The sequence below is a fragment of the Petaurus breviceps genome, unplaced genomic scaffold (genome assembly GCF_028583685.1).
Source record: "Petaurus breviceps papuanus isolate PSGF00001 unplaced genomic scaffold, PetGlider_PUasm1.0 229, whole genome shotgun sequence".
Taxonomy (NCBI): Eukaryota; Metazoa; Chordata; class Mammalia; order Diprotodontia; family Petauridae; genus Petaurus; species Petaurus breviceps.
In genome coordinates, this window is record NW_027185903.1 from 11851636 (window position 1) to 11866618 (window position 14983).

The 14983-nt window shown below is 38.1% G+C and overlaps 4 protein-coding genes across 8 annotated transcripts in view; 2 read left to right on the forward strand and 2 right to left on the reverse strand.

The window, feature by feature from the left end:
• TTC33 (tetratricopeptide repeat domain 33) overlaps positions 1 to 14983 on the reverse strand; it is a 236696-nt gene that overhangs the window by 204425 nt on the left and 17288 nt on the right. The gene's annotated exons all lie outside the window — the stretch shown is intronic.
• Positions 1 to 14983, forward strand: part of C7 (complement C7) — a 289650-nt gene that overhangs the window by 166862 nt on the left and 107805 nt on the right. The gene's annotated exons all lie outside the window — the stretch shown is intronic.
• RPL37 (ribosomal protein L37) overlaps positions 1 to 14983 on the reverse strand; it is a 40182-nt gene that overhangs the window by 7914 nt on the left and 17285 nt on the right. The window lies entirely within an intron of this gene.
• CARD6 (caspase recruitment domain family member 6) lies at positions 208 to 11693 on the forward strand. Of its 5 annotated transcripts, none has more exons than XM_069096215.1 (4): positions 208 to 360; positions 664 to 963; positions 2272 to 2820; positions 6083 to 11693. In XM_069096215.1, exons 2-4 carry the CDS (start codon positions 684 to 686, stop codon positions 8281 to 8283), a joined length of 3030 nt encoding a protein of 1009 aa, XP_068952316.1. In that variant the 5' UTR covers positions 208 to 360; positions 664 to 683; the 3' UTR covers positions 8284 to 11693. The 5 variants fall into 5 exon arrangements, with proteins under 5 accessions (XP_068952316.1, XP_068952314.1, XP_068952318.1 ...); XM_069096213.1 differs by having other exon boundaries at positions 212 to 360; positions 626 to 963; XM_069096217.1 differs by lacking the exon at positions 2272 to 2820 and having other exon boundaries at positions 212 to 360; positions 626 to 963.

The following is a 14983-nucleotide window of genomic DNA, read 5'->3' on the forward strand; positions in this document are numbered from 1 at the left end:
GAAAACCACACACTTACATTATCTGTGTTTTATTGTATTTTTACTTAGTTTGTTAAATATTTTCCAGTTACATTTCAATCTTGTTCTGTTGTCTAACAGGCTGGCATGTATGACACCTCTGCTCTAATAGCTCTGTGAATGGATTTGCTACACTCAGATTCAAATGTAATTCAGCATTTACTATTTGTTTATTATATACTAGGTGACCTGGATAAAAAGACAAAAATGACACACTGTCCCTTTAAGGAGTTTACATTCTGCAGGAGCTTACGAATTCAGCACTTACTGACCTATGGGCAACTGATTTCTTAACTCTGGCAATCTGGTTTTTCTTCTCTAAAGATAGTTCCTGCTTTGCAGGTAATGTTGGCAAAATACTTTGCAAACTTCATAGTACTATATAAATGTGTTGATTATTGTTTATTACTTTTTTTTTGAAGGATGTGGTGGGTGTTGAGAAAGTGGAGGTGGTGTGTATAGAAATACCTAGGTGAGAGCAAGGGATATGTAAAATACATCATTAAGGGTAGGAGATAGTGTGTTGGGAAAACTGGTGGATTTAATATCATGGATAAATGACTATCAACTGTATGGATCTGTTAAAAGCCAGACTGTCTCATTTCAGATGACTGCTCCAGAACTACTTTCACATTCTGTTTCCAGGTCGAGTGAAAAGAGGAACAATGGCTACTCCGATTATGGCTTCTGCAATCATTGAAAAGGAAAGACTAAAGTTAGTTAAAATTCTGCAGCAAGATCTTGATTCTTTGTTAGATACATTAACTTCTAGGAACCTAATTTCTGAAGAGGAGTATGATATCTTGGAGACTGTCACAGACCCACTGAAGAAAAGTAGGAAGTTGTTAATTCTGATACAGAAAAAGGGAGAGAGAAGCTGTCAGCAGTTCCTTGAGTGTTTGCATAGTGCTTTTCCGGACTCAGCAACCAGTTGGTCTGTCCTTGGTAAGTTGAGATTTTACTTTTTTTTTAAAGCCAGATTTTCTGAAGAAATAATTCATTTTAAATTGTTTTTTTACATTTTTCCTATCTCTTAACTGCAGATAAATTTCTTTTTGATAGGTTCAGAGGAACTCATGTTTTCTAAGTTTATTTTGAATGAGCTGTACACTTTACCTCTTTTAAACTCTTTCTCCATAGATCAGTTTCAGTAGCATACAGCTTCAATATAAACAGGGTTCCTAAAATCTTAATTTTAATCAGTTCAAACATAGAGAATGGCAAACTTATCACATGCATATTCTACGACAGAATTCTGACTGGTTGACAACATTGGTTGTATATGTTTATATTTATGTTAGAATAAATTATAGATTCTTTTTTTAATGAGAGGAATTTGGGAAATTTTCAACACTAAGATAAGCTGATTAGACCATGTTACTAATACTTTCAAGGTTAGGAGTTTGATTATTATAAGGATCAATTAATTTCTCACAGGAAAAAATTGTAACTGTATACACTATGCTAGCTATACATACTAGTCATTTTGGAAATATCTTGGATATGGTGAACTAGTAGCTACATATTCATATTTGAAGAATAGGTTTTGTAATTATTAGTGTAAGTCCAGTTTCCTAAAGAAATACAAACAATTCCTTTTTTCTCTCAGTTTTCTAAGGATACACAGATTATAATTCTTTTTTTCCTCCAGAAGACAAATTAACTTGCTGTGGCGGGGGGGGGGGAGTTGGTAGGTATTTCCCCTAATAAAGATTGTTTAATATTTATCTAGGTTGCTGATAGATAATAGAATCTTTATTTCTAGTGACCTTTAAAAATATAGCAGACATTCTTTAAATGAAGTCTTTGGAAGAAACAGGTGTAGAACTAGAGATGACTTCTGAAGGTCCCTTCTATTTTTCAGATTCTATGACAGCCATAGGAATACACACTTTTATTTATTTTTGAGATTTGCCATTTCATTTTGGGGTTTCTAAACTTGGATGAATTCTGGGCTGTCCCTGGTGTCTGTGGCATAGAGAAATTGAACTGATTTTGGGGGCCTCCATATGGTTTATGGGCCAAGTTTTTTAATTAACTCTAGGTCCCTTAAAAGAATGCAACTTTTGTGGGAGTCCAGTAAATCTGATATGGTTTCCTTGGGTGGGAGAAATACATTTTTGGCTGAAGAACAAGGCCTACCTGAGTGAGTGAGGCTTTCTGGTGCTGTTCTCTAGTAGAAGGTTATCAAAACCTAAATTATTAGAAAATTCATTTTTTCAATTTGAGAGAAAAATCCATTTTATTTTCCAGAATTTGTTAAACAAGAGAAAGGATATGAGAAAGCAGACACTCCTATATTCATAGAAGAGAACAAGAATTCAGAAGTTATTCTATTCTCTGAAAAGAAACACTTCAAGAATACTGATGTTCTTATGTCTTTAGAAGAGGAAAGTCAAGATCTAAAAACTGCTGGGCCTTCAGGGAACAAGGGAGTTAGTAATTCAGCAATCATTTTCTTCTCTAGGAAGGAGGAAGAGGAAGGAGATGAACTGGAAGACGCAATGTATTTAGAGGATGAAGACACCTATGAAAATCCAGAAACTGTTGTGTACTTAGGAGAAGAATGGGAAAGTGAGAGTCCAGATACTGATTTATACTTAGGAGAAACGGATTATCTAGAACCTGAGCCATATTTTGAAGATCCAGAATCAGCAGAGGAAGAGGAAGCCTGTGAGGATCTGGAGTACACTGAGTACTGTGGGGAAGATGACATGACTGGGTACCTGGATAATGAACAGAGCTATGAGAATTTAGAGACTGAAGTGTCTCTGGAGGAGGAGGAGGCAGCAGATTTAGAAGGTAAAGGAATAAAATTAGCTACATGCACACACATATTTCTATAACGTTTAAGACAAACAATAACAGAATTTTGATCTTGCCATGAGCCAGTCAGGGAACAGAGAATAGTAGATTCATAGCACTCCTTTCTACCTCTCCTGTATCCGTGTCCTTTCATCAGAGGTAGGGCAGCAAAGGAGTACCTGGAGCAAGGGAGATGGTGGAAAGTAGCAAAAACTATAACTTTTGAATAGCAGTGGTCAGACTATAGCCAGGTGCTAGTCTGCAAGACAGGATGGTGTCATATGACACATTCTACAGTACATGTTATAAATTAGGAATAGGAACTAGACATGTAATTACACTGATAGTGGGAACTCCTAGATGAGGAAACATCTTCTCCCAATACAGGTCAGTACCTTCTCTTCAACTTGGTGTTCAAGCTTTGGGTACTGAGAGATTTAATGATTTGCCAGGTCACATAAAACACTGTCAGAGGTGAGACTTCATCTCTGAGCACCCTGTCTACTACATCACACTGTGAATTATTAACTTTTCAATTTGGATATTACATTTCATTCTTCAGAGAAAGCATACTACATTCAGTCTAGTGTTGGGGATTTTGATGCATGAAAAGGTTTGGGAGATTAGAGGCCTAATGTTTAAAATGGGAGCAACTATTGATTATTGGGGTAAGTGGGTACTCTTTAAAAATATTGCTTCTAGGCTTGGTATCATCTCCCAATGGCAATAAGTATAATGATATCTTGAAATGCTCAAATCCTTTTATGTACTTTTTGCCAAATTTCCCCCTTTTAATAGTTAGGGAAGTGTAATAGATGCTGTGTACTTTTAAGTGTGGTACAGTAATGGCAGGAAGAGCTAGAACCCTGATTTCCTTAGCTATTTATGTCAGCTTTATGTAGACATCCAATTGAATACCAGTTTCTTTTTTTTTTATCCTTTTGGAGGGCAATTGGGGTTAAGTAACTTGCCCAAGATTACATGGCTAGTTTTTTATGTGGGTGTTAAAGTGTCTGTGGCTGGAATCGAACTCTGGTCCTCCTGACTCCGGGGCCAGCACTTTATTCACTGCACCACCTAGCCGCCCTGAATACCAGTTTCTTGAGATAAAAAGACTGTTTCATTTGTATTTCTGTATCCCCAGTGCTTGGCAAGGTACCCTGCACATAGTAGGCACTTAATAAATGCTTGAAGGGTCATTTGTCAAATACTGCATTGGAGCTGGGAGAAATATGAATTTTATAAATTTGGAGGACATTGAAGGGAAAGGTGACCTCTACTGAACACATTCCCTTTTATCATACAGGCCCTTTCAGATCTGAGGAGGCAGTCCTCTTTATAGAAGACTTCATAACCCATCCAATTCTTGTGTAGGAAAAGAATGACTCTGTTCCCAGCACTGAACACATAAAGTTGAATTGGACCTTATTTTCCCAACTCTCCATTAAGTCCACTACTGTGACATCAGTCACTATTTCCAAGAGAAGTAGCTAGGGAATACAATGGAAGTCAACTGTTGGAGTTTAGATTAAGTCAGAGACAAGTATTAACATTTTAAGAAAAGATTTTGTTGTTAAAAAAAGACCTTGCTACAATAAGCAGTTCATTTTAAGCATAGGGTCAATATAATAGTTTCTTCTGTGGCCTTAGGGACTTTATTTTAGACAAAACATTATAAGTTCAATCATAATTGTTCTGAGCCCCCCTTTAGGAAAATTTCTAACATTTATGCAGAGGTTATGGTCTCTGCCTAAATTTATTTATAAAAAATTTTTAAAAGTTTTATTTGTCTAATGAACAGAAATATATTTTCTCTCCTTACCCTCTACCTCATTGAAAAAGAAAATTAAATTCCTTATATTAAATATGCATAGTCAAACAAAACAGTTTTCTTCATTAGGCATGTTTAAAAAATATATGTGTTGTTTTGCTTCCTGGATTCTTCACTCCTGTCAGGAGATGAGTAGCATACTTCATCATTGGTCCTTTGGAATCATTGATGATCATTGCACTATTCTTAACAGCCTTCAAAGTAAATTGTTTTTATTATGTTCTTGTTCTTATAGTTCTGCTTATTTCATTTTGCATCAGTTTATTATAAAAATCCTGATTGTTGATTTTTATGATATTGCTATTAGAGTATAAGTTATTCTTCTGGTTCTACTTATTTTACTCTATCAGTTTATAAGTCTTTTTCTGTCTCTTTGAAATATTGTCTATTTCCTCTTTTTTATAGTATAATAATATTCCATCACATTCAAATATCACAATTCATCCATCTATTCCCCAGAAGGATACAGTTGCCAGTTTTTTTTTTCTAACACTTTTCCTCTTTCTTTGATCTCTTTTGAGTATAGGCTTTGAAGTGGTATAGCTGGGTGAAAGGTCATGCACTGTTAGTAACTTTTTGTGTATAATTCTAAATTGCTTTCCAGCATGGTTGTACCCTTTCATAGACTCACCAACAGTTCGGGAATCAGCTGATTTCACACCACTCTCCAACATTTGTCCTTTTCCATTTTTGTGTGTCATCTTTGCCAAAATGATTTACATTTGTATCGATCTCTTGTTAACCTCTGGCCATTTTGTCTATGAGTTCAGGTTATTGAAAATGTTTGGGTAATGAAATAGATTATATTGTAGTGTCTGTGGATAGATAGGCACTGGGTGAGGAAGTTGAAAATGCATACCCTTTTTGGGGACTTCTTGTTCTTGAGTAGGTGGGTATACTGGAAGCATTAGTTCCGGTCTCCTCTGAGATATGTGTGGAGCTAATGGCTGTCCTTGATATTTCCCTTTTCTGCTATCTTTCAGTCCTACCTTCTCTTTTTTTTCCTGTTGCTGATTGCCCTGGGGCTGACATTTCTTGACTTAGCTCTCTCTGAACCCATCCTTTCCTCTTCATTTTTAGACCCTTAGAATCCCTTTTGTACAAATTTAATTAGAGGGTAAGCAAGTTTCTCAAACAATAACTTTGATTGACTTAGGTAGATGTACTGGCCATGTTCATACTTGGTTCTGATTGATTGATTGATCCAAGAAATGTTCTTATCTAACAAAGGTTAGATATCCTTTTAAGTAGATAGAATAGTCAATGGAGTTCTCCTCTTACAAATTAAAAAGGGAGAAGTTTGTTGGTTGGAAGCTAGATTTACATTCTCTCTAAGCAACAGATAAATTCCATAAAGAATTAGTCAACAAAGTTAACTTTGTTTTTAATGACCATTTTGCTATTCACAGTGTTTCCTCTGTTTCTTAGGGAGAAGAAAAACATTCAAAGAAATACTGTCATGTTTGGAAATGGACAGGAATAGAAAGCTTCTACCAAGTTTTGTTCATCAGTTTCACTTAGACCATGGATGTCATTGGATCCCTCAGACATCAGCAGACTTACCCTGGAATTTCCTAGTGAAAATTCAGTCCTTGGATATGACTGCCAGAGATATAGTCCTCAGTCAGAGTGTCATAGACGAGGATGGCAAAGACGAACTGATCACTAAAGTTGAAAATATGGGTCTTGGAGACAAAGGGACCATTAACCCCCTTGATGTCCTTTGTGCCATCATGCTTTGTTCTGACAACTCTTTGCAGCAGGAGGTCTTGGGAAACATGTTTAAGTGCCACTTTGCCCTTCCCCTGCTGCTACCAGATGCAGAGAACAATAAGTGCATTTTGATGCTGGGGGCCATGAAGAACATTGTGCCAAAGGACTCAATACATTCCCTAGGAGATACTGCTCAGGTTGCTGTAAAGTCCCTAGTGTTTATGAAAATGCCACTAATCTCTTTTGTTCGACTGGGGTGCTGTGGTTTATCTAAATCCAAAGTCCTTAATGCAATGCTCAGCCCTCCCCAAAAGCAGCCTTCCCCAATCTTTCTCCACCGAGACTCCCATGCCTCATTACTTCCTCGGCAAATCTCTGATGGCTTGGTTGAGATTACTTGGTGTTTCCCTAACAGTGGCACTGGTAAGGAAAATCCTGACTTTTTCCAAGAGCCTGTGGCTGTGGCTAACCTTAGGGGAGATCTGGAGTGCTTCTGGACACAGTTTGGCTTTTTAATGGAGGTCTCCTCAGCTATGTTCATTTTTACTGACTGTCCAGGTGAGAGGGAATGGGACCTCCTGGCATTTCTAGGAGAATCTGCTAAGGAAAGATGCTACTTCATTCTCAGTCCCCAGTCTAGGGAGAGTGAAGAAGCTCAGCTGTTCCAGAGGGTTCTGAAACTGAAGCCATCACAGCTGCTGCTTCTAGAGGAGAGTGATATAGGGAACAGAGGAAGGTATGCAGAGGGTTTCCATAAAGCCCTGGAGGAGATAATGCACTCTCCTCTCAAACACGTGTCAGTGGAAGATATGGCAACATTGGCAAGAGAGTTGGGGATCCAGGTGGATCAGGACTGTGAGAAAGTCCAAGGTTTCCAAGGAACCCTTAGTGAAGCCACAGCTGAAGCAGGTGAGGCTGAGATACCCCCGAGCCATACTCAGTGCAGAAATCTACCAGGAAGCCAGCGTCAGATGCCTACAGGAAAGACTAGGGTTTTTAGGGGAGTCCATCCCCAACCTCATGCTTTCCACCATACTACATCATTTGCCTCTGGCCCATGGGCTTGGAGGCACCCACTGACTATGATTAAAGGCAATCGTTACAGGGTTCCTCCAAGACCCTCCTGGGCCATGGGCTCCAATGTATGGCCAGGGCTTAGGCCCAGATGGTTAGGCCCTCTGGCCTTTCACAATAGAAGGGCCAATATACAAAGTAGAAGTTCTGACAGAGGGGCTTGCAAACCCCAGAGAATTTATAAAGCTGCAGAATTTGTGAAATCCTCTAGATTTTCCCTAGGACATCATTTTATAAGACCACCCAGACCCATTTCTCAAACTGTACAGGCTCCATACCAGGGATCTCAATCAAAAAATTTAAGAGCCGGTAAATTCCCCTATCCGACAGCTCATTTGCAAGCTCTAGGACCAACATCTATTCGACCTATTAGACCAAATATCCATTTAGGATGGTTCTGGAACCCAGGATTCCAACATGTAGCAGTGACCAAGAAACCTATGAGACGAGCATCAAGTTCAGGACAATACCAGCCTATAGAAGCACGGTCTAGAGAAACATCTAAGGGGCCAGCCTCCCAGTCACAGGGATCAAATCTAGGAAGAACATCTGGGACCCAGAAATCTCAGCCATCAGAACGAGCTGGGCAGCCAACAAAATCGGCCTGTCATATAGGAAGCTTCACACCCCAGCGGCCTCAACCAGCCAAAACAACTAGCAAGCCCATAAGAACTGCGTGTCAGCCAGGAGCAAATAAATACCAGGGTCAGACCACAAAACCTGCTTCCCAAACAGAACACTTATCCAATTATAGTAGTAAATCCTCATCCAAGTTCCAGTTCAAGCCTCCTCAGAATAAGCCATCCAGCTCCACAGGAGGAGCCAAGAGGAGAGGAAAATGATAAAGTGCTTATTCCAGAATCCAGTGACTCTGATTATCAAGAGGCAGCTAAGCAATGCAGTGGATTGAATGCTGGGGTAGGGTAAGGAAAACCTGAGTTCAAATCTTGCTTCAGATGTTGACTTGCTGTGAGACCCTGGACTTAATCTCTGTCTGCCTCAGTCTTCTTATTTGTAAAATGGGGATAATACTAGAAGTTATCTCCGAGGGTTATTGGGAGGATAAAATGTGATACTATTTGCAAAGGTCTTTGTAAACATGAAAATACATATGAATGCTAGCTATTGTTATTTTTATAGGCTAAGCCTCCTTAACTATTACTACCTATTCCACATAATCACTCAGTTGTCAGCTTGATTTATCTGATATGCTGCTACTTGATCTTTTTTGATTGTTTTGCTCTATTGCTAGAGAGCTTTAGATAGCTTTCTCTTGCCTATAGAATAAATTAAAATTCCCAAGACCCTCTATAATCTGGCTCTAAGTTTGTTGGGCTGGTGAGATTGAGGAGCCTGGATTTAAAGGGCCCATTTTTTCTCCATCTTTTCTAGAATAAAGGCATTTCTTGCATTAGGGCACTTACAACCTCACCATGTCAGTAGGATAGGGTAGATGTTCCCTGACAGACTATGTCTGTTAATAGGAAAGATTCCACAGGATTTGGAAACAGAAAAAGTTATCTTCCATTCAGTTCCACAATTATTTTTATAAGACTGCTGTCTTCAGAGCCCTGTGCTAGGCACTGGGGATATTAATTTCATTCTGAGTACTTAGTTCAGTGCCTAGCACAGAGCCTTACTTATAGTAGGTGCTAAATAAATTTTTGTTGATTGATTGATTTCTAGTCATTTGATTGTGAAAGGAAGGAAAGATATGGGATAATAGCTTGAAGGGATGACTGAGTCAAGAGAAAGTCTTTTAAGGATGAGGAAAATATAGGTATGTTTGCTATTAGTGTAGAAGGAACCAGAAACTAAGATTGAAGATGAGAGAGAGCAAGGATGGGAATATGAGCATAAGTAGAAGGGTTATCCTGGGTAAGAGGGGCTACTTCATCCCCAGAGAATGGGGAAGAGGGTGAAAGAATAGGAGAAAATAGAGGTTTTAGGGAATGGAAAAAGTGAGTTCATTTTGGATGGCCTCAGTTTTCTCAGTGAAATAGGAAATTAGGTCCTTTGCTGAGAAGGTAGTAGCAGAGTAGGGGGATTGAGAAAAGAAGAGTTAGAACACCATTTTAGGTTATCATAGGCTGATAGAAAATCAATGAGGATGAATATGAAGTATTCAGTGGAGCATGGAAAGAAAGCAGGACCAGGAAAACAACATCCCCAATGAAAACTGAAACTAAGTACTATGTAATATAATAAACAAGCTTTATCCTGAAGAAAAGATGGAAAAAAAATGCACTTCCCTCCCTTCTTTGCAGAGGTAGGGGACTGTGGATGTGAAACATTGGATGTTTTGTCAGACTCATTGTTAAACTTTGTTGATGAGTTGGTTAGTTTTACTGAACTACGTCCCAGCCTCATACCCTTTTATTCTGATTCTTTATTACAAGTGGTTTGGTGAGAATCAATTAATTGATCAGGACCGTCTCAACCATTTCCCTCCATTATACTAGAGAAAGATCACTGGGGAGAGGGAGAAATAATGGTGATATAAAAACAAAATAAATCAGTTTTTTTTTTAAAGAAAGTTAATCAGGGAAGAATAAGAAGATTACAATCCAGTTGGGATTAGAATACATAGTTTTGTTGTGAATCCAAGACTCTGTGGTTCTGTGACTTCTTCCAGAAGGAAGAACCAGGAATAGAGAAGGCAGAGAGTGGGAGTAACCCTTGGATGGGGGTTGATAGGCTGTGAAGGATGATAGCACAAGGGGACAGAGGATTCAAAAGGAGAAGATAATGAACAGTTGAACTGGTGAACCACTGAGTCAGGATTATGAAGGGAATAAAGTGAAGCTGGTGGTGGACTGGGAGAATAGGGGAGGGGGTAGAAATATGAAACATAAACATGAAAAATATAGTTAGGAGGAATGAGTCAGAGTATATGGAAGGATACAGAAATTTAAATTTTAGTTTTTTAATATTTGGTAAATTGTATCTGTTATCAGTGTTTGCATATAAATTCCCATCTATATGTCATTAGACAGAAGACAAGATATAATCATTAATACATAACTAGAAAAACTTTAGTGAATAAATAAGTCTTGGACGCATTATTTCATCAGTTCAGGTACTGCCTAAATCAAATCAATTTCAGTCTTCTCATTCTTTATGGTTCTGCAAATCCTTCATAGATAATTCACCCAACATAATGTAAACCAGTGGTGTCAAACTTAAATGGAAGTGGACTCCTACGGGCTGCATACTGATTTAGAAACCAAAAATTAACATTCATTTATTTCATTTTTATTTAGTTTTTTAAACACTTCCCAATTACATTTTTGATTCAAGCTTTCCTCTGATTTTGTTAGAAGGCTTGGCATTTAACACTTCTGCCACAGACTTTTCTTTAATTATTTTCAATTTCTAGGGGTTAACAATGTACTACCCAGCTGTCCATCAGTTGTTTCGTTAGGACTATATGATTAACCCATTTTCTTTGCTAGTCATCCACTTATTTCATGTTCTTAACTCTCCATTTTCCATAAACTTGGTTTTTATTCTATGGAACATCATGCCCCCATACAGGGTACCCTCTGATGGCTCCCTCTCCTTTCTTTTCAGCTTTCTTTTGTGTGTTGTCTTCTCCCATGGCATTTCAAATTCCTCAAGGGCGGGACTGTCTTTTTTTTTTCTTTTTCTATCTCTAGTGCTTAGCATAGTATCTGGCACATAGTGGGTGCTTAACACATGTTACTGAATTGAATTGAATTTTTGGTAACCTCCTGCAGTGTACCCACTAGTGTTATTCCATTGTCCCTTGGGTTGTTTTTAATTTTGTATTTGTAACTTAAAATGTTGTTTTATCTAAGTCTTAGATGGGATTATTAGAAGCTATAATTTCATGTCTATGACTCTATCCTCTGTTTCTGCTCAGAGAGGATAAAGTGTTTAATCTTTCTAGACCAGTCATAGTATTGATATAAATGATGAAAGGGATGGTTTCAGAGAAACCTGGGAAGACTTGTATGAACTGATGCAGAGTAAAATGGAAAAAAAATGACAACAATATTGTAAAAATAAACTTTGAAGCCCTGTTATATGTCTTTTTTATATCGCCATTTCTCCAGGCACCAGCTTAACTCTGAGTCCACTCAATGAATTACTGTTTCCTACTACCCAAACCATTCTTTTGGATACTCATTGTCAGTATTTTACACAAGGACGAATAAAATGAATTTTGAAACTAATATCTATTCTATTGTCATGTAAACACAATAAAGGACTAAATTTTGTACTCTCATGATTAAACTCTCCTGGCTCCCTAGAAGCTGAAAAGACTGTAACTATATTTTTTTTGCAGTTACTTGGGGGGAAGAGAATTCTTGTAGAGTAAGTGACTCAGCCTGAGGATTCAGAATGGAACATTTCCTCATGATCACCTATTAAACTTTTTTTTTTCATTTTTCAAAGGCTTTGTTAACTTCTGATTTACATCATTCATTTCTGCCAGATTTTGAGTTACAAATTTTCTCCCCATTTTTCCCCTACCCACTGCTCAAAAATAGCAGCCCCACAGGATATCCCCTCCTCCAAACTGCTCTCTCCCATATTTTCTCCCATACCCCTTTCTACTTTTCTAGTAAGGCATGGTGGATCTCTATGCCCCAGTGCCTGTATATCTTATTTCCTAATTACATGTAAAATAGTATTAATAATAGTATATATATTTAAACATTTGATTTTAAAACTTTGAATTCCAGACTCATTCCCTTCCTTCCTTGTCACCCACCCTTATTAGGAAGATAAGCAATTCAATATAGGTTGTACATGTGTAGCTAATGTAAAACATTAGCATAGTAGATATATTGTAAAAGAATGACTATATTTCCCTTCCTCCTATCCCACCTCCCCACCAGCCTACTCTCCCTTCCATCATCCCCCCTCTCATCCCCTTCCCCCCTACTCTCCTGTGAGGTGAGATGCCCTATTTAGTGTGTATTACATTTCCTCCCCAAGCCAAATTCAATGAGAATAAGGTTGACCCATTCCCTTTTGCCTTCCTATTCTTCCCCTCCATTGTAACCATTTTCCCTTGCCTCTTCTATATGAGATAGTTTGCCCCATTCTGACTCTCCCCATCTCCTCTCATTATATTCCTCTCTCACCTCTTAATTTCACCTTTTAAGTACCATTCCTTCCTATTAAATTGGTCCCATGCCCTCTATCTATGTATACCTGTAAACATATACACACACATTCACATATGCATTCATATGCCCACATATATACCCTCATATATATATTTCTATTCTCTTCAACTATTTTCATACTGAGAAAAGTTTCATCAGTTACAATTATTGTTTTTCCACGTAGGAATGTTAATAGTTCAACTGTAATAAGTTCCTTATGATTTCTTTTCTCTGTTTACCTTCTCATGCTTCTCTTGCTTCTTGTATCTGAATATCAAATTTTCTATTCAACTCTGGTTTTTTCATCAAGAATGCTTGAAAGTCCTCTATTCCACTGAATGACCATATTTCCCCCTGAAACATGATACTCAGTTTTTCTGGGTAGGTGATTCTTGGTTTTAATCCCAGCTCCTTTGACCTCCGGAATATCACATTCCAAACCCTTCGATCCCTTAGTGTAGTAGCTGTCAGATCCTGTGTTATCCTGATTGTGTTTCCACAGTATTCAAATTGTTTCTTCCTGGCTGCTTGTAATATTCTCTCCTTGATCTGGGAATTTCAGAACCTGGCTATAATATTCCTAGGAGTTTTATTTTTAGGATCTTTTTCAGGAGGTGATCAGTGGATTCTTTCAACCTCTCTTTTGCCCTCTGGTTCTAAAATTCTGGAAACTGCCAAAGCTGCTGGTGATCTGGAGTCCCTTCAGCTGGTCAGGCCAGCCCTGAGGCTAAAACTTCTGGCTTGAGTGGGGCTGGGGTCGGCTCCCAGAGTGCTCTGCTGGCCTCTACCTGCCAACCTGCTGGCCTGTCCGCAGCAGGAGGTTAGCTTCTCTGTGTTATTTTGTGGGTTTTGTAGCTCCAAAGTTTGTTCAGAGTCATCTTTTACATGAATTGAAGGATGTGGGAGCCAGAGCCCCATGGAAGTCCTGTTTCTACTCCACCATCTTGACTCCACCCCTCCCAACTTAATCATTTTAAGAGCTTTCTATAGCAGAAAGAGGTTATAAGTGACTTGTTCAGGGTCATATGGCCAGTATGTGTTGGAGGTAGATCTTAAACTTATATCTTCCTGGCTTTAAGGCCAGTTTTCTGTCCAATAAACCAGGCTGCTTTATGTAGGGCATGTGAAGGCCCATGAAAATTAGATGGGTTGGTGCATATACAGCACTGATCTCTCCTGCCTTCTCATTAATCTTACAAAAACATTGCTTTGGTCATTTAAGTTTCTGCTTTGAAATCTTTCAGACTCCTAACCTCACCCCACTCCTTTTAAGGAAAAGTCCATAGTCTTTAACCTGAATTTTCAGCCCTTCACTGTCTGACTTTCTGTTCTTAATGTTCTTTCCTACTGTTCTTTCAAATGAACCCTGTATTCCCATAAGACATCACTTGGACTTTAGCTTTCTACCTTTACAGACATAATGTCTTTCCAATACCCCTACCCTCACCCCTTCGAATGCCTATCTCCTTTCTTTTGTACTGCAATTTTTTTCATACTTCATGTCCCACCTTCTATGTGAAGATTTCTTGATCAGCTTAGCTAGAAATGATCTTTGTTTCTGATCTCTCTGGGACCACTAGTTTGAAAGCAATATATATATATTGCTTTTTGGGGGGGGGGGAAGTTAGGGCAATTGGGGTTAAGTGACTTGCCCAAGGTTACATGGCTAGTAAGTGTTAAGTGTCTGAGGCCACATTTGAACTCAGGTCCTCCTGACTCCAGGGCCAGTGCTCTATTCACTGTGCCACCTAGTCACCCCAAAAGCAATCTTTATTGGCTTTCATTCTTCGTTCTTAGTTCATTTTTTTCTGTATAGGGGCATGTACTAAAAAAAAAAATTCTAAATTTTGTTTATCCTAAACACCAAATTAATGAACATTTCTTTAACTATAGTAGAACAGGAAAAGATTGTGCATGAAACTGCCAATTTCTACTCTGTAGAACTTGCTTTTATGAACATGTTTTATCTGCTCAGCTAACTTGGCTTAGATATTTTGTTCTGTTTTTGGTGTCATGCCTTGTACATGGTAGGTGCTAAAAAACTTTGATAAATGCAGTCAACCCTTGAGTAGCTTGTTTATGACTAATTTATTCATCTCTGTTTCTTTTTCATATTTTTAGGAAAATTGGGAGAGAAAGAAAGAAAGACAAATTATGGACATTTAAAACTATTTAAAATTGTCACTTTTAGGAAATGTAGTTTTCCCCCTCAAGAAAAAATGCTATTCTACTGTCACCTTCTGGACAATTTAAATAACTGCACAATAATGTTCAATAATTTAGGAAAACTTGTCATTTATAAAATTTATTCACAACAATTTATATACCTTCTTGATTTATCACTTACTTTGATACTGTGACAGAATCTTGATTTCTTGGGTAGTGAAGGTTGTAACTTTTT